Below are 25,883 nucleotides of genomic sequence, written 5' to 3' on the forward strand. Positions count from 1 at the left end.
ATGACAAGTGAATAGATAAATGGGGTTATTGACCAATAGCCCGATTGTAAAGTAATAACCTTTACTACATACACAAATAATTAAAAAAAAACTTGTGTGCAAAGAGCAAAGTGTGGTAGCCTACTTATTAAAGGCGATAAGGTCTTCCCAGACTCTAAAAACAGTAGGGGGCAGTAATGCACATTACAATGAATGTCAATCTCTTTGGAGAGTAGTAGAAAAAGAGATTTGCGTTTTGTCCAATCAGAGGCTACTTTGCTACATGCATTGCGCATGCGCAGTGGAGCAGATATTTCATGTGTTGTACGTACGTCGGTTGAGGTCACAGACATCTGAACAAAACTGAGGTGAGTTCTAACATGCAATGTCTCAGTGTCACTAAAAATGCTTGATTGTAGAGCCACATGTATGCAAGGTAGTAATTACAAAACAAACTGGAGGATTATTGTGTATATGTCGTTATATCAAAAGGGTTGCGAACACGAGCTTCCAGTTTGCATCAGAGAGATTTAACATGCGCACTGTCACCCAGCTGACTGTGCTGATACACGCTTTATTCTAGTTTTAAAGGTTTTTCAAATGTTGTATGGGTATATTTTAACATTTCGCAAACTCTTAAGCTACAGTGGTCGGTTTAGTCGGCTTAGCTTGCTAGCTACTCGGTACACAGCTAGCTGATAAGCTAATGCTAGCTGGTAAGCTACATTAGCTAACACCCACAGCCTTGGCATCTTTCAGCATAAGGCCAAGGACAAATTAAATAGTACTGGATAACAGAGATTCAAATGGCTTTATAAACAAATCTGTCTCAAATGCGTAAATGTACTTTGTGTACTAATTGTTTCAACTTTTTGTCCTTGTTAATTGCTAGAAGGAGAGTTGCTATCATGGCCAAGCTGTTCGAGACTATTGGGAAGTTGGGGCTGGCAGTTGCCATTGGTGGAAGTGTTATGACTTCTGCCCTTTTCACTGGTGAGTGCTGGTCAATTGGACAACTCCTAACACATAAGTGGTTAGGTACCACTAAGCCAGTTTCCCCAATTTGAACACTTCTTTCGATTCATTCATGTAATTTATGAGTCCAATAACACATCTTACTTACTCACTCATCTGTTTAAACTTATAAAAGCAAGTGTGTTGCACCCCACATTAAACTGCAGTCATTTCATATGGTGTTCAGTGAAGTTCAAAATACTGCAACAAAATCAAATAATTGTATATTTACAGAATTATACCGAGTACACATTGTAGAAAAACACATGTTAAAAAAACAAGAATTTGACAGAATGCATTACAAATGTTCATTTTTAAACAATTAAACCCTTTATGCTACACACACCTCTTGGCCGGGAGTTTAACTATTCTTCTTTCTTTAGTTGATGCAGGGCACCAGGCTGTGATATTTGACAGGTTCAGAGGAGTGCAAGATATTGTTGTTGGGGAAGGGACCCACTTCCTCATTCCTTGGGTTCAGAAGCCCATCATCTTTGATTGTCGTTCCCGTCCACGCAACGTCCCTGTCACCACAGGCAGCAAAGGTACATCCATCATCAACTAAACCACTGTAATGTTATTTTTGCTCATAAACATGTCTCTTAAACCTCAGGAAGCTGTATTGGTTCTTTGTGAATTCCACATTCCTCTTGGAAAGGCTATTAGGTAGAAAAAAAGCTGGCACAGCTAACATCTAGGAGTTCCCTAATAAAGAATGCTATGAATGTTAACGTTTTATCTACAAACTTTGCAAACCTGACCTATCGATGCAACTCAAACTGTACGCTAGGGGTTACGCCGTTAAGCTCAAACGTTATCGGTCTTTTTATCGGTACTGGAGACATTTAAAACATATATGTCATGTGTATTATTGCTACATAAACATTATATCGCAGTCTTAGTGTTGCAAACTCCGTTTCTAATGTGCAATAAGACTACAAAATGCGTCTGCTGTATTTTAGATCTTTCCAATCCAGACAAGAGATCTCTCTTCCCCCGCCTGCTTGCGAGGGGGCGGAGCAGTTTACACACGCGCAGCTGCTACATGCATGCAACACACACACACGGAGGAGATGGCGGAGAGAACGCGCTCCGAGGTGTGGTTAAACTTTACCCGTCTCCATGTGGACAATGCTCGTTGCCAAAAGTGCAATAAGAGTTTAGCATGTAAGGGCGGCAACATGAGCAATTTGTCTAAACATTTAGCAAAAGTGCACCACATCCAGACGGAGAAATGCACCGTTTTCGACTGTCTTTCTAGTAACTCTGTAGCCCCATCCACGAGTAACTTTTCCACGTCAGGTATTATGTATGCTAGCAGCAACACACGGAGTTAACTCAATGATACAAACATGGGTTAATGATTAGAGGTAACTGAGTTAAAGCTTCAGCTATTCTGTTTACAATTCTGTCATCAGATTATTTAATACGATTTGTTAAAACGTTGTTTCTTTTGATGTGAAATATTATTTATTTAATTTAAATAAAAAGCAATGTTAACTTTGTTCACAATTTTGTTTAGTTAATTTACCTTATTTCTTTTTCAAAAGAACCGATAAGAGTACCGTTGAAGGACCGGATCGATAAGCGGTATCGATAAAAGTAGTACCGTTAAAACCTTAACGATACCCATCCCTACTTGACAATGTGAAAAAGGTTATCTTTTATCTGATCTGATCTGCTATCCTTGGTTTAAAATGTTGACGGACAGATTTTTTATGTATCTTTCAGCAGAAAGTTTAATAAAATATGTGTTTTTGAATCAAGTATTCATCTTATTTGTCTTCATTGTTAGTTTCCACATGCCTAAAACAAACTCAAGCTAAATCTAAAAGTTGATGGCTAAATAAGAGCGTTTGAGAAATTGTGCAAGGCATAATCCGAATAATCGTTTCATTAATCGATAGATTAATCGATTATCAAATTAGTCGTTTGTTGCAGCCGTACTGTACGCTGGAGGTTTGTATTAGGGATGGGAACGATTAATCGAATATTCGAAATTATTCAGGTATTCGAATATGAGTTATGAATATTTTTATTGTAATTATTTTTATGTTTATTTTAATTTTTTGGGAGGGGTGCCTAAGTTGATTACATATTATCAAATGGAATAATTCAATGTATACGACAGTGCCATAGCTAAATGTGTTAGGTCTAAAGGTGTGTTTTGCTCCGCTCACCGGTCCCTCACAGTGGGCAGAGCTGCAGGTGCTGATCTCTCTCTCTCTCTCGCGTCCGGTTATACTTCACTCGCGTTTGTCCAAATCCATCAGATCTAGCTAGTTCTAGCTAATGATATGGCTGCTGCCAAATTCCAGCTGAGAGGGTCTTCTCTACAGCTGGCCTGATTGTGAATCGCCTCCGCACCCGCCTCTCCGCTGAGCATGTAGACATGCTCATATTCTTAAACAAGAATGAGTATTGAATAGCTGCATTCTGTGCATAGGCCCTGTTATAGGTTGTTGATCTCTGTTGTAATAGGGTTACGTTACCCTAACCGGTTATGTTGTTCGTGTATGATCCCGCTTTAATTTAGTTGTGTTTTAAGCATGAAAGCTGTAGGCCTATAGCTGTCAACTGTGATCACCAGTTCAATACATTTGACAAATTCGACTTGGTTTCTATACTTATTTGAACATGTATTTATTTATTTATTTTTCATAATGAAAAAAAAAGATTTTGCAAAACAAATTCCCACATTTTTTTTTTGTTTTTTTATAGGATATGTACATTTTGGTTAAACGGTTAACCATTTTTTTTGGGGGTCGAATATTCGAATATACATTTGCTTTCAAATTCCCATCCCTAGTTTGTATACATTTTATTTGTTTTACTTGTAGTCTAATCAAAATTAAACTTTAAAAATTCCCCCCACAGATCTGCAGAATGTAAACATCACGTTGCGTATCCTCTTCCGGCCGGTCACCAACCAGCTGCCACGCATCTTCACCAGTATTGGCGAGGACTATGACGAGAGGGTGCTCCCATCCATCACCACAGAGGTCTTGAAGTCTGTGGTGGTAAGAGTCATTCAAGAGTAGTTGCAAATAAAAAGATGACTGTTTTTGTAATGAGTGATGGTTAGCTTATAAACTGATTCCTCCACTGTTTTATTTTTCCACAGGCTAGGTTTGATGCTGGTGAGCTCATTACCCAGAGAGAGCTTGTGTCTCGTCAGGTCAGTGATGACCTCACAGAAAGAGCCAACACCTTCGGCCTCATCTTGGATGACGTTTCACTGGTATGAAGCTGCTGGCAAATTCTGCAACACTGTCCAGGTTTTCCTTTTTACTTGGATTTTAACTTTAAGAAACAACTGTTTTGTTTTGTATTCTTTCAGACACACTTGACCTTTGGCAAGGAATTCACAGAGGCTGTTGAGATGAAGCAGGTTGCCCAGCAGGAGGCTGAGAGGGCCCGTTTCATTGTAGAAAAGGTAATTATTTTTAAACCCTGTTCTACTTGTTTTTTTACAAAAATGTGTATGTATGCAGTATACTCTCTATTGGGGAAAAGGTGAAAGCTTGAATTACAGTTTTTGTGGCAGCTCTCAAAAATATTTTTGTCCTTTTTTAGGCAGAGCAACAGAAGCAGGCGGCCATCATCTCAGCAGAAGGTGATTCCCAGGCTGCCTTGCTAATCGCCAACTCCCTGATGCTGGCTGGTGATGGTCTGGTAGAGCTGCGTAAGCTGGAGGCAGCTGAGGAAATCGCTTTACTGCTCTCCCGCTCCCGTAACGTCACTTACCTGCCATCCGGACAGGGCACATTGCTTCAGTTGCCCCAGTGATAACTTCTCACATCATGTCTAGCCCACTATCGCTGTCACCAGCTGTTACAAGGGCCATGGAATGGGTGGTTGAAGTGTTAAATAAATGACTCAACTTCTCACACATTCCTCCAACTCTTTCTCTAACCAAATCTGGACTGGGCTCTGTTGATAGCAGGATGGTGGGAGACAAAGTGAGAGGTCCGCGACGGATACAATAATGAAGTCAACCCATGTGTAAGGAAGTTGAGGTTAACCTTCTATATATATATATATATATATATATATATATATATATATATATATATAGTGCCTGCATAATAGTCAATGCAGTAAATTATCTTAAGATTCATATTTGCTACATTGTTTCAGAGCACTGGATGTATTTAAAAAGCAACAGATTGATTTTAACACCAAGGGATAACAGTTTGATTGCTTTTTAAGATAAGGTGATACATTGTGAATGCTAAATGCCATTACTCTGTTATTTCTGCTGGAAAGTTCCATCAAATTGTGTAACTGTATATTCAGATCTGTAATGAAAGGCACTCCTTTTGATTTCGGGAACAATCTACTTGCTAGCAAATGATTTCTTCGTGAATAATTTAGCTATACCCAAATAATTGGAACGTGCCTATCTGGTAGTAAAGAATGATCCTTCATTATTTTCGGTTGTTTCTTTAGTTTGTGTGGACAATGTGTATGCCCCATGTCACAGAAATGACTTAACAATAAATGTGTCTTTCTTTCTCCCAAGTTCTCAAACTTCTTGTGCAAGGTGAATGTACATAACTTTCTAATTAGTATAATCCCAATCACCACAGGAGGGTTTGTCAAAAATGTATTCCCATTTTTAAAAACATGAGTAATTTGCACTGTTTATAGTTGCAAACTTTAAAACTATGCAACTGATGATAACTATTAGTTTAATAAAAATATATTTAAGAAGGGATGGTTTATTATTTGAATCAAATAACTACATTTTAAATGTATTATCAAATTTCATTTTAAACCCGTATCCTATGTATGATCGTATGTATTTATCTCTGGAGACTCCAGCATGATACTTACAGAGGCAATTGTGAAATACGTAAAATAATTTAGCTGGGAGCGCTGAAAACCGGACCAAACACCAAACTCTCAAATTCGTGGGGTATGAAAAAAATATTAAGATAATAGTATAATTAGAATAAATGAATGACACTTCGCAAAGGATTTCTCTGAGGGGATAAATCGGTCCTCAGGGTCTTCTCATTATTTCATTAATCGAGGATTTCAGCTCAGCGCGTGTGCGCGCATCGTCCCCTGTCTGGTTTGGAGGGGAGACCCAGACACGCTGCCGCGCGCCTGCCCAGACAGCGGCCTGAATGCCTGGGATGAGCGCGGGACGGCGGTGGTACGCGCGAGAGCTTGGCCGGGCCACGTAGCGGGGCTAAAGACACCGGTAAGCAGGTACCTCCGCAGCGTGCACATCAACAGATAACTTAAACATTTGCAGGAAGATTAGATTATTGGCTTCTCTTAATGCACATCCGCAAATGTAGAGAGTGAGCGAGAGAAGTGCGCGTGCAAACCTGAATCTGTGCAACTCTGATTGCACGAACGAAAGAGAGAGGTCGCTCTCGACGGAGGTAAGCCAGCAAACCGACAACAAAATGTTTCAATATAACTTAATTGTATGCACGTACATGTATGACAAGCATGGCAGCTGCTAGGAGAAAACATACGTAGTTCGCCGGTGGACGCAGCTACGGTTAGAAATGTCGGTCAGCTCGGCTAGCACTGACTTTGTGACAGTGTCGAGTTGAGTGGGTTTGTCAGAAACGTACAGCAGCCCGGGTTTTGTCAGCAAAGCGTTGCTTTTCATCTTGCACGACAATAAAGATTAATTGATAAAGCATGACATCGCTTCTTCATCCAGCTTCATATGTGTCCGATAGCTGTCATACTTTCCCCTTCAAAGTGCAGAAGCGAAATTAAGTGTAACGTTAATGCTAAATTTCTGACGTTATTGCTAGCTCTTAGCTAACGAGCCCAAATCTGGGCGGTTTGGGGTAAAAAAGTGAAAGTCTTATATCTGTTGTTAGCTAATGCATGTTAGCAAATACTAGCCATAAGATGGTACAGCTTGTGCATATTAACATGATTCTTGTTGAGGTGGAGTAACCTTTCCCTGCACTATAATGTCTAATGGCTGCATGCACCTTGAGCTAATGTAGCCAAGTTAGCTTTTCATGTGTGTGCAGGTTAGTACCTATGGAGTATTGCTAGCTAGCTAAGTAGCCTAAGTTGCCCAGGCCTGCACAATGTTACTGCTGTTCGGTGTATAGTGTTGCCTTTTGATTTAACCCTTTCTTTGCTTCGTACGCACGTTAGCACCTAGGCTCGTAGCTTAAAATATTTCCCTCAGCAAGATTCAGCTATAAAACCAGAAAGTAGCTGCTGCACTATATTACGTCATACTTGCGAAATGTATGTAGTTTTTCGCAATTTTTAGTAACCTTGTTCGCCAGAAATAGTAAGCTTGTTTTACCTTATCCACCCGTTTGCATTTCATTCATGTTTCATGTTAACAGACAAAAACACATTTTAATCAAAAGAGCCACATTGAATGGGCCCATGTTATCTTTCCTCTATTTATAACAGAGACATCAAAGTTGTGGATATCAGTGGACTGCTGTCAGGCCTGACTCTGTGCAGTGATGAAAATAAAGAACTTGGAAAGGGATAGCTTGGCCTAAGATAATACAACATCACTTTTACTTTGATACCACTGAGTTATACCAGGACAAAAACACTTGGTACTGCTCTATGAACTGGGCTTCAGAGGCATGGAGCACCCCTGCAGTGCACCACACAGTGAGCTGGTTAAGGTCTTATGAGTTTGGACAGAGTGAGGAATGTGAACCTTCACATGGTCCTCCTCAAGCTGCGAACGGGAAAGCTCATTAAAGTCTAGACTTTAGTGGGAGCATGGATTTGAGGAGCAATGCTGCATAATAGGAGGTAAATGTGACACATTTCGAATGCTTCAGAGGTCTCAACTGCTTTACTGTCACAAGCCAAGCATTAGTGAGCACTGTTTAATTCTGTTGGTTAAAATGTTATACAGTGCCTTTTTCAGTGAAGCTCCCATCCTGTGTCATTCAAATCGTAAGCCACAGACGCATCTATCCTGCATATGACTGGCTTTGTGGCTTACCCTATATTAAATTAGTTTTGGTTTCCTCATGTCTCCGAAGCATGATTGAGGAAAGCTATAAATTGGTTATTGTTGAATAAACTTTGATTTATGGGCAGGATTTGCTGAGCATTAGTTATGCTTTGGATTATTTAAATTGGCTGTCGGAGAGACAGTTATTTATAAGCGTTTCTCTTTTTTGCAATTGGGTGCAAAGTTCGTCTTTGAAAGCTGTCCAAACTACATAAAGGCAGTCACAAATAATCATCATTGCTATAGGTTTAACCTTCTGATCTGACAAGGTGATTTTGTCGACTAATTACCAGTGATATTGAAAAGTCTGCACTCTACCTGATTCCCACATCAAAGGACTGCATTATTTCGCTGTGAGTGAAACTTCAAAATGACTCATCATTGAAAATGATAAGCTGGTGGAAGGGTTTTTACTCCATATCCGTTACATAACCACACTGTGTGTTTGTTTATTTGCAATAGTGCGGTTCTCTTGGGACAGTTTTAAGCACAGAATTTTGAACTTTTGATACTTTTATTGTGTGTGGCATATTAAATAAAATCCTTAAATGAGCTGTCGTTTTCATTCAAAAACTCAAATTAAAAGAGAAAGTGACAAGCTGCACGTTAAGTCGGGTTCAGGCAATGGGTTCTCATGCAATTTATATTCCTCTGTCATCCAGGCGCAGGATAATGCATTTGGCTTTGTGTCTAAGACAACCATGTGAGTTGAGTTGCTCTGTCAGTGCAGAGCTCGCCCTCCCCTTGTGGTCTTAACGTTCTCTGAGCTCCTGCCCAATTCTCGGAAAGGATCAGTCAGCATGCACAGGAAGACAGGTGTGTCTGTATGTGCGGATATTCTACAAGAATGGCCTTGTACTTGCAGTTCAGTTCAGGGTTTACCAGAGATTATAACAATAAACTGATAATGAATTTGACCCGAATTTAAATTCAGATTGAGTACAAAGAGCCAAATATGTGTTGGTATTTAAACCTCAGTAATAACGTGGTATTGGTGGATGTAGTAAAAGTAAGGCACCACAAATGAACACTTTCTAGGTGACAAATGTTGCTCCAGAAAAACAAAAGATGCTTTTTGCAAATTGTGATCATAACTGTCCAAATTATGAAGCTTACATCTTAGCTGTCGTTGCATATTTCAGCCCTCCACTCATTATGTCACTTTTGATCCCTTTTAGTTCCCTCTTGCTTCTTTTTCTGGCACTGTGACTATAAATTGACGGCTAAAACAAAGTCATCTTTATGGGTCGGTTTGGGGGATGTTTCATTAAGAAAGTCCCCTTATGGCTATTTATGTTTTCTTTGTAGACAGAGGAATGTTTTTAAAGGGAATATAACATAACATGTTTGTGAATACACAGAGGGTGGATGTTTAGGAAATAATTGTTCTCTCTTTCTCAGGGAGGTTTTTTAGTGAACAAACCACTCTGGTGAGTAGGGTGTAAGGTTGTTTCAGGTCAACCAACCGGCAGCCAGTTTCACACCATCTTAGATGTATGCATAACTTAAAAACATACCCCAAAGCACCATGTCATAAAAGCATGAATGTTTTGATTTAATACTGTGTTTTTCATCTTTAACCTGCATAAACTAAGTCATTATAATGCAGGCTCCAAAGTGCAGTGCTTACGCTTCATTGAAAAGTTGAAATACAGTTTCCTGTGGTTGTACGTCTGTGATCTGCAACACGAGCTCCTGAGCTGCGGTTACACTATGCTCTCTAACAGTCTATGGGCGGTGTGTTCATGTGCGTGTGTATTGTAATGCTTAGAACAATTGAAAATATTTTGTTCAATCAAAAAAAAAATGTCTTTGCAGAACGCTCAGATAATATATGTAAATTGGGGGGATATGAAACATACTTATTATCAAGTAACATTTTGAATGGGACAACTTATTAAGGCCTAGTATAAGAACCAGATTGTAGTACAGTGAATGAATCTGTGTAGTAGTGGACGACTGATTTGGGTTTTTCTTTTTTTTTGCATCTGACAAAATGCAACAAATAACAATGACAATGAGACAAGGTCATAGCTGAAGTTGTAGGAACATTTTGAATAGTGTTATTATTTGCAAAGTCTCTATTTGTTTGTATTGCACTCATCCTATTTAAATCAAAAAGGTTTTACATTATTTATGTATTATGGTTTTTAACTCTAGAAGGAAACCATTTCTGCATTTTATTTTGTAGTAAAGGGTTGAGATTACTCTGTTATTTAAATCCACTCACATTCATTTCTGAAGGCTGTGGTTTTGACTCCTACACACAAAACTGAAACATTTGTGGGCAAATGTGGAACTTAGTGTTTATTTGATCATGTGGCTGTAGTTTCAGTTCACAGACACAAAAGAATGGAAAGCACTTGTTTCTTAATCGATCTATGTTTCTTCTGTCTTATCTCATAGGTAACGCACTGTGAATGGCTCTTCAAGCAATACAGAGAAGTACTAACAGCAGTGCCATGGCGGGCATCCAGCTCATACTTACCTGCTCTGCAGCCTGAAGACTCTGGCACCCTGCAGGGCAGCCACCTTCTGACAAACTGAATCTATGATCTGCCTTCGTCTTACGTACTAACAAGAGGAATTTACCTTCAAATGTTCAGCATCAAAGACACAGATTGATTTTGCAGTTTGATTTCTAGGCATATGGAACAAAACTTAGAACAGATTGTATGTCTCTCCGACTGCATTTCCTACCTTAAACAACATGGATGCTCTTTTTGAATCAGGTTAACTGTCTGTTGCCTCATCCCCTCCTTCCTGTTTCTTCAGTCGTAGGAGGGTGGGGGATTGGTGTGGCGTCCCCTGCCCCTCCTTTTAAAGTAGGCTAGTCGACCTTTTCCATTGCCCTGTGCTCCCACCAACCCCAATCCCTCCAATTCCTCTTCATGAAATCCTGCAACAGCCTCAAGGAAGAGCTTTCTGTACCTACCTTTGGCGGGATGTCACAGGAGGAAGGACGCAGGGCGCCGGTGTCCCAGTCCTATTTTCACTCCTCTAACCAAGATCTGGACCTGACAGGCAAGCTTTATAAGAGAGAGGTCGGAGGTAAGCCATATTCTGTGTTAGTGGACAATAAAATGGCAGCCAAGGCATCAATAGCAGATCAGAACATTGGTCAGTTGCCCACTCATGTAACCTCACAGCAGTATTTCAGAGAGGCAGGAGGAGGGCAGGAGGCGGGATCCCATGCTGGCAACGACGTCCCCTCTGACGACACTGAAGATGATGATGACGATGAGGAAGAAGAGGAGGAGGAGGAGGAGGAGGAGGGGGAAGATGAGGGGGAAGATGAGGGGGAAGATGAGGGCTTCAAGCGGGAGCAGATCATTGTCGAGGTAAACCTGAACAACCAGACACTTCATGTATCCAAGGGAGACAACAAAACTGCAACCACAGAAGACGTCTCTGAGAGAGCCGGCAGCGACGATGAAGACGAGGATGAGGAAGAGGAGGAGGAGGACAGCCTCAATGAAGAAGAGGAGGAAGACGATGAGGAACATGAGATTGAGAGTAGAAGAACGAGGGCAAAGCGGGCCCGTCGTGGTTCCAGCAGCACGGGAGCTCCAAGCCAGCCACGGAGGAAAAGCCTGAGAACGGCTCTGAGCATGACCACCGCTGGGATGACCACCAGGGGCAGGCGGAAGCACCTGGAGCCTCCGAAGAGCAAGCTTAGGTCAGCAAGATCGGCCCCGTCGTCTGCAGGTTCCACGGCAACGGGAGGGAAAGCTGAAGTGGAGGAGAAGGAGATGCTGGCGTGTGAAAAGTGCCCTCGAGTGTTTAACACACGCTGGTACCTGGAGAAGCACATGAATGTCACTCACAGGCGAATGCAGATTTGCGACAAATGTGGCAAAAAGTTTGTCCTGGAGAGTGAGCTGGCCTTACACCAGCAAACTGACTGTGAGAAGAACATCCAGGTAAAGCAAACTTCCTCCTTCTAATATTATGTATGTATATATCGCAACTTCATTTTCAAATTCATATTTTATTTAGAATGATGGAAAAGTGCATATCCAGGGTTCACCATGTTCTCTTGAAATCATCTTCATGTATCTATAATATACATTTAGCAGCTGCGCGGAACCATTTGACTTTTTAGATTTATTTTTGATGCTTTGATGGCCCTTTTCTGCACACTAGAGTTAACATTTGAAAATGCAATTGTTGTATTTCCTGTTATACTATAAAAAAAACAAGTAATATTGAGATTGTGGTAAGTAAGGAAAACATTACATATAGTAATGATTGTCATATGCTGTCATTGAAGTGTTTAAAGAGGGTTCAATATGGTTTTAGGTGATTCAGCATGTTAACCCCCAAGGGACTTGTGGTTATTGTGAGTAGCCTAATTTAGCTCCCTGCTTTGCTTAAATTAATTTGCACCTGAAGTTAGTTTGGGACACTTCTTCTTTTTAAACCATGTCAAGATGGGAATGTACAAGTTTGCTTATAATTCATTTAACTTAATGGACTGTGAAAATAGCATTTATTATTGCAAAAAAAAATGTTTATGTGCTTTTCCTGTCTAGGAGTCAACACTCTTCAACTTTCTTTATTAGGCAAATATGACAATAAGACAGTGTCCATAAAAATGTGCAATACATCTGTATCTAAATATATTAACTTATTTTTAAAATGGGTTAGGAGAAAAATCCTGGCCAGTATAAGTCTTGAACAGGCTGACTTAAAAAAATGTAACGTCTGTAATAGAGGTGCTGGTGAGGCGGCCAACAGAGCTCCAGGGTCCATGAATGAGATGAGACGGTGCACACTGTTTTATGGGAGTGTAGCAGAAAGGAGAGGAAGGGGGAAAAGCTCACATGATAACTTTGCAAGTGTTTTGTCAGAAGGTATTTGAGAGATAGTGTGGGTCTTGTTGATATGATGAGACAAACATTTAGCTCTCTGGCCATCATGCTTGGGTGTTGGTGTGTTTCTATGGTCGTGGGGATGTTTCTCTGCAGTGGGCATTGCAGTGGGAAAAATGACTGCCTGTAACACAGAGCCAAAGCCGAGGAATGGCCTGAAGAGCAATGTCTGTCAGGCTTTATGTAAGACCAGATAACCAAGAATTTAGGAAGTTTTAAAAAGAAAGAAATGCAAATGTTCAGAGCTGATACAGATTCAGAATTGTTTTATACTTTATGCAATTTACTTTGAATTTAAGTCTTGCTTTATTTATTATTGTCTTGTGGAGAGAATAGTTCAAAGTTTTAGTTTATACAATTGAATCCGGAATGACATCTACAAGCCGAATAATCATTAATGAAACACATTAACCTTTAATTTTCTTCCCGAATGACATCTGATCTATTTCATCTCTTTAGAGCAGGGGTGTCAAACTCAAGGCCCGGGGGCCAAATCAGGCCCGCCACTTAATTGTATGTGGCCCACAAGAGCTTGCAAAGAGTATACTACGTTTATTATAAGGTTACGTGCTGCTTTACAGGATCACGTTGCCCATAAACTACATGTCCCACAATGCATCTCATTTTTTGAGATTCACTGAAGAGACTTGCAATTACTTGCAATTATTTGCCCTAGACTTCTGCTTTCAGACGTAGTTAATTATGAAGTTATTACCCTATCTGATAATAATCCAATCCAGAGGAAATATGGTAAAATAATACATTATTTTATATATATTATATATATTTATCTATGTATATTTATTTATATAGTCTTAAAGTTACCACCGACCCTTTTGAGAGCAACCATCATTGAAATGTGGCCCACGATGAAATTGAGTTTGACACCCCTGCTTTCAGGGTTTTCAGAAAATAAGACTGCTGTGATTTCCCCAGCAGAGGGAGCTAGAGTATAATGAAACCGTTTGGGCCAATAAGAACAATCTGACAGCTGCAGGTTTTGGTGCTCATGATGTTTATCAGCAACCAAATCTTGATGTTTTTCTACTTTATTGTGTCTTTTTAGTGTGTCTCCTGCAACAAGTCTTTTAAGAAGCTGTGGTCACTGCATGAGCACATAAAGATTGTTCACGGCTATGCAGAAAAAAAGTTCTCCTGTGAAATCTGTGAGAAGAAGTTCTACACTATGGCTCACGTCCGTAAGCACATGGTTGGTAAGTAAGGGCCTTTATTCAGTCCCTATTGTGCTGCACCCCCATTATATGGCATTCTAGGGGGGTGTGAGCCTCCAGGGGATTCTGTTCAGTTTGTTTGAACCACAGCATTCAAATGTATGCATGTAACATTTCTTATTTAAAATCATCAGATACACTTTCTTTAATTAAATAATGTAGAAGTGTTCTTTATTCATCGAGGCTTTCAAATTGAAAATGTTGATATATTACCTGATCAGTGGTTTGCACTTGTCTCAGTATTCTTTTCGTCTCTCTTCCCCGTTTTCATCCATCTCTTCTCCGATCCCAGCTCACACTAAGGACATGCCATTCACCTGTGAGACGTGTGGGAAGTCGTTCAAACGCAGCATGTCTTTAAAAGTTCACTCACTCCAGCATTCTGGAGAAAAGCCCTTCCGTTGTGAGGTAAGAGACATGTGGCCCTATTCAGACATCCTTTTATTAACGTGAATCAGATCTAGTTGCAACTCATCTTGTTTCAGAGTAACCATTTGTGATGAGCTTACGATGATCGTATCGTTCTTCCTCGCAATCATGTCGCAATTCAGTCTCCTGCTTGAACAAATATCAGAAGCTGTATAAAGTTCACTGGTGGTATGCACTATGCATTAAGTATTGCTTTTCATTAACACAGACAGACCTAAATGACATCAAGTTGTGTCTTTCAGAGCAAGTCATTTGAACTTTAATCGGATGGTTATATCATCTCAATTTATTCAGAGATGACTAAACGAGTCAAATATGACATGCCTTGTTCACCAATTAACTGGAGCAAAAGATAAATGTGGAACTAAGTGTTCTGTGTTTTTAAGCAATTTCTCTTATGGTTGCATTTAGTCACATTGTGTCTCAAGGGCAGTAGATTTCCTATTCCTGTCATTAGTCGTGGTTTCATAGGATGTCTACAGGGGCCGGTTTACCCCCCCCCCCAAAGCCTTTAATGTCTAACCACTTGAACATACAGTACACAGGGAACATGTGTGTATGGGTGGAGCTGCTGTAACTGAATGTTAGAAATCATCTTCTGCTGTAACATACTTACCAGGCTGTATGAAATGTATAGGCCATTCTTCATTATGGTCTTAAGCTGGAGTTCCATATGGGAGCTGCTAGACCCCTGTTAGGCTGCACCGCTAGTCCGAGGTGATACTGTGACACTGAATACAAATTACAATATCAGAGCATCTATTTTTGGACTTCAAAAATAAATGTGAAATTATAGACATATGTCTTTGAAAACTTAAAGATCCAGCATACTCTGAAACAGGCCTATTTTGTATGTTTACTCTTCTTACCCTATAAGGCTGCAGGTATGTCAGCTACTTTTTATTTTATTTATATTTCACATATGGGAAGGATTCAAAATAGGTCTTTTTTATTTACCAAAGAGTTTAGTGTTTTCTTTTGTCTATGTCAAAAACAGAAATACTAATGACGAAACAGTTTTCTTTAATGTCATTTTTTTAATTTTTATAAATGCAACAAACTATTTTTTTTGTATATATACAACTATATCATATATATATAACTTTGTAAGCGTTGTTGTCAAATGTGGCAGACCCCTGGAATAAACAATAGATGAGCTGTTTTGTTTTTGGTGTGACCGATTATAGGTGTTCCTTTCTTTTCTAACCAGACTAAACGGTCTCAACAAGTTAGAAAATGTAGAAAGATATATATGTGAAGGGTGTTTACCCAGTTCAGGTTAGTTATTTATGTGTCTACAGGTATGTGTGAGTGTTTTTGAGTGTGTTCCTGTCCGCTGACGTGGTGTTATCTGAATGCTTCTGTTGTCTCTGCTGCAGAACTGTGACGAGCGGTTCCAGTACAAGTACCAGCTACGCTCCCACATGAGTATTCACATCGGACACAAGCAGTTCATGTGCCAGTGGTGCGGCAAAGACTTCAACATGAAACAGTATTTTGATGAGCACATGAAAACACACACAGGTGAGAAATTGTACACCACTCGTCTCAGAACCATTATGCCAGTAGGGTCCATTTTTGTGGCCCCTTTTTCACACCAGGAACTGTTTATAGGGAGATAACTTGACCAGAGTTTTGACAGGAACCTACTTTGAGTTTTAAAGCCATTCTATACTGCAGGCAAAAGGCTTTTTTGTAAACTATGAACATGACCTTTGTACACCTTTTTTAAGAAGTTTACTTCCTATGCTACTATTACTCCCAATTAAGAAGTAACTATTCCAGAGGGTTTAGGTTCCAATGATCCAGAAACTATAAGGATGGATTCTCCTGTATAAGCAACCCTGGCTGTCACCATTACAGAATTGGAAATGGACTTTTTTGTAATGTTATAAACACTCAAAGTTATGCAGCCAACTTTCCAATCTAAAAAAGGTGCGTTCAAACAGAAAGTGCTTGAATTACCGGTTAAACAGCAACCTGTCGCCCAACCGGCATCAGTCTTCCCTCCTTCCCAGCATCGACGCTATCTAAATATATCACACAGTCGTGCAACAGTTAATGAAATAGAACGCAAAGATGAATGTGCTGTTGTTTTCATAGCTTTTGGAACTTTTATGACTTATTCTTCTATCGGGGGTTACATTTCTATTATGACTTATTCAAATCCAAAATACAGACAATTTAAAAGTCTAAACTGTTTAAAGATTTCAAAAAACGTTGCTAAAGAACAACAATGTTCCTGGGTTTACACAGTCAGCCAGCCAGCCAGTCAGTTACCATACACTTTCTAAAAAAGGAAAGACATGGGATGTTTCCAAGATGAACATTTTAGCGGTGAGAGCCGGGAGACTTCGCCCAGTTTTTGTAATGAGAGGGATTTTTTTATACATCAAAGAACCGCCTTGCATATATTGGGGCTTATAATGAATACCCAGACACATGCTGTATTACATCCCTCTGGTTTTCTGTCCCTGCTGCACTGCAATTTCTAAGACCAAACTGAGCTGTTCAGCCTGTTGGTCTTTCACTGTTTTTTTCCCCCTCAACCATGCCTGTCGTGGGCGGACACTGCTCTGCGTTGGCCCTCACGGTTCTATTTGTGAGGTGTAATTACGATACCCTCTCCTCTCCCTGCCTCCACCATCCAATTTAGCCTGCAGCAGGAGACACACCCAGCCATGCCCTGTAATAGGCGGCACACATGTTAAACAAACGTCCAAAGTTTGGTTCGCTGCACGCAGATTTGTCATGATTTCTTGTGAGCATAATTGAACAGTTACAGAAGACTAGCACATTAGCTGTCACCTTTTGATGTTCAGTTTGTTTGGAGGAGCTTTACACATGCCAGTAGAGAAAAGGCTTTTAGAGAGCCCTTCAGCAGCCTGTTAATAGATGGCTGTGTGGGTGGGAGCAGGCAAATTCAGTATGGAGGGAGGTTAATGAGAACAGCAATCCAACATAGCTGCTGTTATCCACTTTCACATCTACGCTCCTCAAAGTGTGAATTGTAATAGCTTCCTGCAGAGTGGGTGGGTAGATGGCAAAGACCCTCAATACAAGATGCCAAGTTATTAACCATTTTAAAAGAAAACATTTAAAGGCAACAAATAATCACTTTGTTTTTTGGAGTGAGTTAATTCATTTTTTATTTGGTAACCATCGCATTTGATAACAAAGCGGTTTGTCTCTGATGCGTCATTCTTTTCTCTGTGTAGTTCTAATCTGTTAATCAATTCCTACACTCTGTCTTTCTCACACATCTGTCTTTTGTTTTCTCAATCTGTGCAGGAGAGAAGCCTTTCATTTGTGAGATCTGTGGGAAGAGCTTCACCAGCCGGCCCAACATGAAGCGCCACCGCCGCACCCACACGGGGGAGAAGCCGTACCCCTGCGAGGTGTGCGGCCAGCGCTTCCGCTTCTCCAACATGCTCAAAGCTCACAAAGAGAAGTGTTTCCGGGTCACCAGCCCCGTGGTCCTGCAGACCAGCGGCCCACCCATGCCTGTCCGCATCTTCACCAACACCTTCTCTTCCTCTTCCTCCATCTCTGGTCCCAGTCCCTCGGCTGCCCCCCCGGCCACCACCTCAGCACCCCTGGGCCTCAACCCGACAGGAGGACCCATGCCTCCGCGAGGCCCTTTGGGACACACGTTCTCCCAAGTACAGCTCCACTCAAACCCCTCTCACCAACATCCTCACCCTCCGACAACCCAGCAACACCTCTCAAACACACCCCAACATGTCCCGCCTCACCCCCACCACCATTTGGCCGTGCCCCCAGTCTCCCACCTGCCCCCACCCCCAGCCCTTTTCAAGAGTGAGCCCTTGAACCACTGTGGGCATGAAGACAGCAGCTACCTGCACCACATGGCTCCCCCTGACAAGGGTCCTGGAGCCCCGCAGCACCACTGAACTGTGCTTCAGCTCTGCAGGCCCCCCACCAAACCACGCCTTGTTCCTCCGCTTCTCTGCGTCCTGCCTCAGTCTCTCAGTTGCTAGCCCCCTGATGAAAGGGTGCTCCTCGCAAACGGGTTTAAATAAGTCAATATTCAAACATGCACACACACTCGCTCCACGTTTGATTTAAGTACCTCATCTACTTAAAGAACCCGGTCTACTAACAAATATTTCACAACAGAACCTTGTTCTTGAACATGTTTTAGGAAATGAATGATTTCTGTGCGAGTTCTCTATCTGTACCACGATGGGTGTAAAGTATCTCCTTTTTATCAGAAGCTGCTGATAGAGGTCAACGCATGTATTAGTAGCTGTGCTTCATGGATCGACAAGGATCAGTGTCATCGAACTTTTATCTTTTAGTCAAGTTGACTTATGGTCGCACATTGACTGTCTGCGCCCTTCCTCCCCATAGCAATACTAAACCTGTTTTCATAGTTAAATGAGAGACTCACCCCACAGAAATAATTGAATGTTGTTCTACCTGAGTCTCTCTGTCCTAAGGCTTTCTGTCAGAGGGGCATCAGCAGTAGTGCAACACGCAGTGCCATAGGTTACAGTTAGAAGTGGGGAAGACTTTTTTAGGGGACAGTGGAAAAGAGGTTTTGATTTTTGTTAAATGTTGACTAAGACTGAGACTCACATCATGGTTAAATGGTGCTTTCCATTCCTATATACACAATATTTCTTAATTTTGCTTTCCCGTTTGATTTTGAGAAGTGTGTCATATTACAAAATAACCATGTATTGTGTCAGCCCTGCTTTTATATAACAGATTTGAGGTTTGACTGGATATTTTGTGATTGAGAAACTCGATTTATGCAGGACACGCACCCTCACACTTACTCAAGCACACACCCAAAACACAAAGACCATAGTTTGGTCACTGATAAACTTGCTGTGTTCAGTGAAACCTCAGCTTTGAGCTCTGTTGGTCAACAGATGCTTTTAGATAACGGATGACTGTCAAATACTGCCACTGTGAGGGGCCAGACACATGGCCCCATCAGGATTTACCCCACTTCCCTCCGCTGCTGTCGAAATGATACGGGTTACCATGTGAAAGGTCTTTTGACACACAAACAGTATAAACACCTGGGACCTTTTTTCATCACAGTTCTTAACAGGCAATTATGCATATTCCTCTCAGCCTATATTCCACGGTTTGGTGTGGGGTGTGTTGTAATGTTTTTCTTAAAGTTATTTTCCTCTTACTGATATACTTTGATCCACACAGGCAAACGCGTGTCTAAACCTGTTGAATGTTGCCTACTCAGAATGATGGCTAAGTCATTGATATATAGTTTTTTTGTTTTCTAATGATCTCTTCTAATTTGCTCAGTTGTAAGCTATTGAACTGTTCTGCAGTGTAGATACTGTTAGCACATGATAGGAAATGTCAGGATAAACAGCAGTGCTCATACCATTTCTATTGAATTCTTGTATAGATAAGCATTCATGCGATCAAGTCAACATACATTAAGTCATGTGATAGCCGATGGTGAGAATGTTATGTTTAAAAAATAAGCATAAATGGCTGGAAATATTTGGCATGAATTTGAAAAGCGTGGTTGTTAGCTCTTCAACCAGTCTGATGCCTATCAGATAGGTGTGTCTGTGTGTGTGTAGTCTCTACCTGTCTGGTTGTCCCCAGTGCTCTCCTACCAAATGCTGCTTTTAAACAGTTTGCCCTAATACATGTGTATTTGGGGGACCTGAGATGGAAAATAGCAGTACATTTAACATAATCCTCTTTGTACCACTCTAACGGTACAGTGATGCTCCGGAGTTTGGAATGTCCCATTTTTGGATTTGAGACCTGCAATTATCCTGCCATTTCTGTGGGTCTGAATACGGCTGCATTATTTGCATATTATCACGATGTCCCCTCGGGTTCACTGCTGTGCTAGAGCACTTATGCAGTACGGATCTTTGTCTTTTTTTCTTTTTTTAAGCCTTTTAATTTGTGTATATTCTCTGCACTTTACTGCTGCGTGGGTGAGGCGCAGGGAAGGGAGGGACTGACAATGCATTGTGGAACCGTGTGCAGTTGTGGCTGCATGAGAAAGGGTGGAGGTGATCATTTTGAGTGGATGTTTTTAGGCAAGGAAAGGAGGAAAGTCCTGCGTGGAGGCGGTTAGTGAGAAGTTACCATTGCAAATGAAGGACATGTCTTTAAGTATGCGCATACATTTCATTTCCTGTTATTTTACAGTAATACACTCTTGTTCCAAAATGGACCTCCTCTAAAATTGAAAGCGGTTTGTCCTGCTTTGGCGACATTACACTAGCCCCTCCTAGCTGTGTCTGAAATACATTCTTCTGTTATATATTTTTGTTTTTCAGTTTTGTCTTTCAGTTTGCTGAAAGATTCTCCTCCTCCTTTCTTTGTTATATAGAATGCACTTTCTACTAAAATTCTTGGCTAGTTAAGAAAAATAACATTGTATATTCTTTAAAGATGTTTTAAAAAAATCAATATACTTTTCCCCTTTGTATTTTTAACCACTTAATGTAGCATTGCGTATTTTATTATTGTATATGGTACAAATGTGCAGCTTTATAATGTCCTTGTTTGTCCTTTTTTTGTATGTTATCTGGAGATGGAGAAGTGAAAAAGTGGGCCTTTTTTGATAATGTACATTTAACTGACTGCTAACTTTGAGAAGTAAAACAAGTAGCCATGATTATCACATATCTGTGTGCCTCCTTTTCTCTTCAAAAGCTGTGATTCTACTGTGAACCTAAACAAGGACGATTGATTAAACGTGAAAAGTAGCAAATAAGGACTGCACAAACATGTTCCTGATAGTTGGCTAAGTAGCTTTGCTATGAAGCTTTAATGTTGCAACAGCAAATGTTTGATTGGCTGTTATTTCAGTTCTTAAGCGTCACTTGGTTCTTGGCGTGATGCCTGCAACAGAACAATGTCTGCTGGCTGCACATGACACTGAATGTTCAGCAGCTGATTCCTTTGATTATCAAAGCTTTTTAATTGTCTGGAAAAGTTTTTATGTCCTCTTCTTTGTGACCACTTCCTTTTTTTCCTCTTGGTGTGACCCTTCGCTTTGTCTTGAAGTAACCTATCTTTCAGTCTTCACATCAAAGTTTTGTATTTGCAGGCAGTGGCCTTGCTGATAAGTGAAGCAGTTTATTAAACTAAAGCTTCCGTCTTTAATCTGAACCTGTATCATACTTTTTTAGATGAGCAGATGCTTTTGAAGGATTCATCAACTACTCTCACCAGTTTAATATCAAACCCAAGAGAGAAAGGATTGTTCAAAGTATATTCTCACAGACTACCTCTCCTTTCCTAGAAATCCATTGTTCCTACTCAAGCAGCTTTGTTAGTCCATTAACAGTGTACCTCTAAAGAGGGCCACATTAAGACATTTGTTCTTCCTCAAATGCAGTGTGCCCTCTATCTACCAATGAGTCACATAATCCTCTTAAGAGCGCTGAGCGGGCCGATGGGAAGAGAAAAGTGTGAGTGACTCACTGATTGTGAGTGGGTGGTCAGGTACCGAGGCTCACTTCATGAGCAGAGGAGATAATAACACACCGTCTGTCCATCTCCATTCCCATTTGGGTTTGAAAATAGTCTGCCACCCCAGCTGTTAGTCATTACGCCTTGTGGTGTAGGAGCAGGGAGGCTGAGTCTGTCAGCAGGCAGATAAGGAAAGGAGGACTTCATGCCGTGTCTTTCAGACGTTTACTTGCTGCTCTGAAAGTTTCTGTGCGGTTCATTAACACTGTGTATTTGCAAGGATTTGTCTAACAACACCCTAGCTGTGATGCTAATGTTTCTCTAAATGAAGACACCATATTGTTCCACATTTGCAATGATGGATTACTTTGGATATACCTAATTGATTTTATTCCAATCAATTTCTCAGATGTGACGCTGCTCCGTCCTCATTCCCTTTTTTTCTCACAACTGAGGTATCAGCGTTTGTCCTGGCATTTTTCCGGACTTAAATACTGATCCTCATGTTAAAGGAGGAAGTCTTTAGACATATATTGCATCAGGACAACTGAACACTGGAGATTATTCCACTATTTTTCTTTCACTGCCCAAGGTTCACCGCCATGCACAATGTTTTCCATGACACCTGGCTCCAAACACAACATCTAAAAATACAAAAAAATGCAGTTTACTTTGTGTTTTCTTAGACCTGGAGTGTTTATTCTTCCAACGGTCTCCCCTTTTGTAAATAGGCAACTGCATTTGAAAGTTAGCAGTCTGCCTTGAGACACACATCATTAATAGTTCTGCAGATATATTGAGTAAACTGAATATTTGCACTCTGTCTTTTTCCCTTCCTCCCTTTCCTCCCACAGCTATCCCACTCTCTTCTTGAAAGTATCGCGCACGCGCTCAGTAGGCTGCTATTAAATGGGCGGACTTGTAGGCGCGGTCGCGTCCACAGCGGCTGCGGTGTGCCTGTCTGTCACATATAAGCGCACGTACCACCGGCCGACAGGCGGAACTCTGCCTCACTCCGAGAGTGGATCGGACCAGACCGGACCGACACCGGGGATCATCGGAACACCGCTCCTGACACAGTAATGCATTTTGCGAGAATTTAATAATCTGTTGCATGCCGGGCATTATGCTGTTGCTTCTTGTTATTTTATTAGAAATAAACGTAAGCAGACTTACCCCATTATTAGTGTTGGAGAATAATTAATGAATTGTGCTGTCGATTGAAAAATAACCCGTTTTCCTCCGTTGTTGAAGAATTTGACTTTTAAGATGTTTTGCATCCATTATATAGCCCACTTAAAAGAGATAGCCTACCGTAAACCTGTGTCGTTAAACTATAGGCCTAGTTGAAATAGGCATATTATTCTCTCGTGGACATTATTGCAGGCTACACAACTTAATTAGACATTAAGCACAGCAGTACTTTATATATTATTCACTACTCATCATACAGTCTATGGTCATTGGGACCAATTATATTGTTGCACCATGTACCAGCATTCACTGTTTCCCCTCCATCCAGACACAACGGAATCAGACATCACGAGTTCAGCCGAAATCCCGGACTTACTTTACAAACAGTCGAAGGTAGGAGTACACACACACACACACACACACACACACACACACACACACACACACACACACACACCGCCTGTTCCTGTAAATATGCTTGCTGGCTGGCAGGATCTGCATATTTTCCATGTTTTCCCAGATTCGAATTTAATCATTCATAGCCCATTTCCCCAGAATGTTTACCTTTTGCTGCAGCAGGATGACCCCCACCCTCCTGTTCGTACCTTTTGTTTAAAGTCCTTCCCATTTCTTCAAACCCAAGAGCTGGTTGTTTTTACTTTGAACTCGCTTTGCTTTGCTCTATTAGGTCATACAATTGTTTCTACTCAGATGATTATGCTAATTCATTGTTTTAAATTAATATGAAACTCCCCCAACCAAAATTATTCGTTTATTTATGCATTGGTGTTTCCAGAAAGCCTCCATCTCATGGCCTGCCTTGCGTGGGATGCTGGAGAGTGCGAGAGCAGGAGTGGAGATTTGATTTCAACTGTAGTCCTTAAAGGTGTGGCATAGTCAATCATGGGGGACTCAATATTCACCTGCTGTTATGTCCCACCCCATCCTCCAGGCGAGGGGGACCCCCCTGGATCCAGGTCCAGGCGCTCAGAGATCACCATGGCTTCCAACTCGGCGAACATCTCCTCCGACAAGCGGTTCCTCATCTTCTTTGACTTTGATGAGACCATCGTGGATGAAACCAGCGATGACATGGTGGTGCAGGCCGCCCCGGGGCAGCACCTGCCGGACTGGCTAAAGGACACCTACCAACCCGGCCGATACAACGAGTACATGCAGCGCGTGCTGGCCTACCTGGCGGAGCAGGGCGTCACCGAGAGCGACATCCGCAGCATCATGGAGAAGATCCCAGCCTCCCCCGGCATGCTTACCCTGCTCCAGTTCCTCCGCACCCGGCCCCCGCAGGACTTTGAGGTGGTGCTGTTGTCTGACGCCAACAGCTTCTTCATAGAGTCCTGGCTCCGTCGCGCAGGGGCCCGCCAAATCTTTCACCGGGTCTTCAGCAACCCGGCCACCTTCAACAAGGACGGCCGGCTGGTGATGCGGCCCTTCCACTCGCACGACTGCGCGCGGTGCCCTAACAACATGTGCAAGCAGGTGGTGGTCAGGGACTATGTGGCCCGCAGGACGCAGGAGCGGGGCCGCCCGTACCAGAGGATCTTCTACGTGGGTGACGGAGCCAACGACTTCTGCCCGGCGCTCGCCCTCGGGCCCCGAGACGTGGCCTTCCCGCGGAGGGATTTCCCCATGCACCGGCTGATCACGGAGACCCATGAGGCCATGCCCGGGGATTTCAAGGCGGTCACGGTTCCGTGGGCCAGCGGGGAGGAGGTGGTGCAGCGGCTGCGGAGGCTGGTGGCAGAGTAGAGACAGGGAGGGGGGACCATTTAGGGGCCAACTGATATTTAGTAATGTTCTCAGGTAAAATAGTCACACAACTTATTGTTCAAGGCAATATCAAATATGTGTAGGTTGCTGTCAGTAATAATACATCATGTCTAGCTTCCAGTCTACACGTGCCTCAGTCCAGCCTCACGTTTTGGGTCAGGAGGTCACTCGAGGCCAGGGTTATCAACAGCAGGTTAATGATTAGAGACATGATACTGTAACCAAAGAGAGAAAATCAATGTAAAATCAAATGCTTTGTTGTATTTAAAAAAGAGTAAGGGTCTATTACTTTAAAAAAGTCGGGGTATTTGCATTAGAATAGGCTACTTTAATTTAATGAGACATGGTGCTTTTAACTAGTGTGCTACCTTTTCAAAAGCAATATTAAAATGTTATGGTTATTTTAAGTGACGGGTTGCTCTTTATATCTATTGTATTTTCTAATCTGCATTTCTTTGAATTTGAAATTATGTCTCAATATATAACATTTGAGTAGCGTGCCATCTGATGGGCATTATATGAGATCTACATGATGACCAAACAATATTTTCTGTCAACATGATTCTCAGAGTTGTCTAATGTAGACATGTATGTCGTTGTTTGTCTTACTTGTTTATGTCTGTTTTGTGTTAACTGTGTAGGTCAGGCCTACTGAGAAAGAAATTACACCAGCAGGAATAAAGCCATCAACTGAAACCCTGTCTGAATTTATCATCAACCTCATCGACATCAATGTGGAATAATTCATATAGTCTATATACCATAGAAAAGCCATATTTTACATTTGAACATCAGTACTTTTTTTTATGCTTTCCTTTGACATTTTAGGCAAGGTACATTCTTGCTATACCAATCATGCACACAACAACTATACATTATGCACAAGTTACTAGAGGTTTATAGTCTTATAAACAAGACCATAATAGCAAACTTATTAAATCAAGG

The 25,883-nt window shown here is 41.4% G+C and overlaps 3 protein-coding genes across 6 annotated transcripts; all 3 read left to right on the forward strand.

Moving 5' to 3' along the window:
• The first annotated feature begins 265 nt into the window (after positions 1 to 265).
• On the forward strand, positions 266 to 5,517 carry phb (prohibitin). The gene is made up of 7 exons (XM_034142922.1): positions 266 to 347; positions 872 to 972; positions 1,377 to 1,538; positions 3,871 to 4,013; positions 4,118 to 4,234; positions 4,334 to 4,429; positions 4,570 to 5,517. The coding sequence occupies exons 2-7, from the start codon at positions 888 to 890 to the stop codon at positions 4,780 to 4,782; spliced, it is 816 nt and encodes a 271-aa protein (XP_033998813.1). The 5' UTR covers positions 266 to 347; positions 872 to 887; the 3' UTR covers positions 4,783 to 5,517.
• Positions 5,518 to 6,112: 595 nt separating this feature from the next.
• znf652 (zinc finger protein 652) lies at positions 6,113 to 21,164 on the forward strand. Of its 3 annotated transcripts, none has more exons than XM_034142924.1 (6): positions 6,113 to 6,205; positions 10,382 to 11,898; positions 13,916 to 14,063; positions 14,374 to 14,489; positions 15,890 to 16,034; positions 17,802 to 21,164. In XM_034142924.1, exons 2-6 carry the CDS (start codon positions 10,867 to 10,869, stop codon positions 18,422 to 18,424), a joined length of 2,064 nt encoding a protein of 687 aa, XP_033998815.1. In that variant the 5' UTR covers positions 6,113 to 6,205; positions 10,382 to 10,866; the 3' UTR covers positions 18,425 to 21,164. The 3 variants fall into 3 exon arrangements, with proteins under 3 accessions (XP_033998815.1, XP_033998814.1, XP_033998816.1); XM_034142923.1 differs by having other exon boundaries at positions 6,139 to 6,392; XM_034142925.1 differs by having other exon boundaries at positions 6,145 to 6,213.
• A 1,677-nt stretch (positions 21,165 to 22,841) lies between these two features.
• Positions 22,842 to 25,634, forward strand: phospho1 (phosphoethanolamine/phosphocholine phosphatase 1). 2 transcript variants are annotated; one of them, XM_034142213.1, is made up of 3 exons: positions 22,842 to 23,035; positions 23,479 to 23,543; positions 24,103 to 25,634. In XM_034142213.1, the coding sequence occupies exons 1-3, from the start codon at positions 22,866 to 22,868 to the stop codon at positions 24,915 to 24,917; spliced, it is 1,050 nt and encodes a 349-aa protein (XP_033998104.1). In that variant the 5' UTR covers positions 22,842 to 22,865; the 3' UTR covers positions 24,918 to 25,634. The 2 variants fall into 2 exon arrangements, with proteins under 2 accessions (XP_033998104.1, XP_033998105.1); XM_034142214.1 differs by having other exon boundaries at positions 22,957 to 23,035; positions 23,947 to 25,634.
• The last annotated feature ends 249 nt before the right edge of the window (positions 25,635 to 25,883 follow it).

Source organism: Trematomus bernacchii, unplaced genomic scaffold, assembly GCF_902827165.1.
Source record: "Trematomus bernacchii unplaced genomic scaffold, fTreBer1.1, whole genome shotgun sequence".
Lineage (NCBI taxonomy): Eukaryota > Metazoa > Chordata > Actinopteri > Perciformes > Nototheniidae > Trematomus > Trematomus bernacchii.

Coding starts and splice junctions, on each gene's coding strand:
- znf652 (XM_034142924.1), top strand. CDS start 10,867: ATGAAATCCTGCAACAGCCTCAAGGAAGAGCTTTCTGTACCTACCTTT. Junction 11,899..13,915: donor ACTGTGAGAAGAACATCCAG/GTAAAGCAAACT, acceptor GTGTCTTTTTAG/TGTGTCTCCTGCAACAAGTC. Junction 14,064..14,373: donor CGTCCGTAAGCACATGGTTG/GTAAGTAAGGGC, acceptor CTCCGATCCCAG/CTCACACTAAGGACATGCCA.
- phb (XM_034142922.1), top strand. CDS start 888: ATGGCCAAGCTGTTCGAGACTATTGGGAAGTTGGGGCTGGCAGTTGCC. Junction 1,539..3,870: donor TGTCACCACAGGCAGCAAAG/GTACATCCATCA, acceptor TTCCCCCCACAG/ATCTGCAGAATGTAAACATC. Junction 4,235..4,333: donor TCTTGGATGACGTTTCACTG/GTATGAAGCTGC, acceptor GTATTCTTTCAG/ACACACTTGACCTTTGGCAA.
- phospho1 (XM_034142213.1), top strand. CDS start 22,866: ATGGGCGGACTTGTAGGCGCGGTCGCGTCCACAGCGGCTGCGGTGTGC. Junction 23,036..23,478: donor GGAACACCGCTCCTGACACA/GTAATGCATTTT, acceptor CCCTCCATCCAG/ACACAACGGAATCAGACATC. Junction 23,544..24,102: donor TACTTTACAAACAGTCGAAG/GTAGGAGTACAC, acceptor CCCATCCTCCAG/GCGAGGGGGACCCCCCTGGA.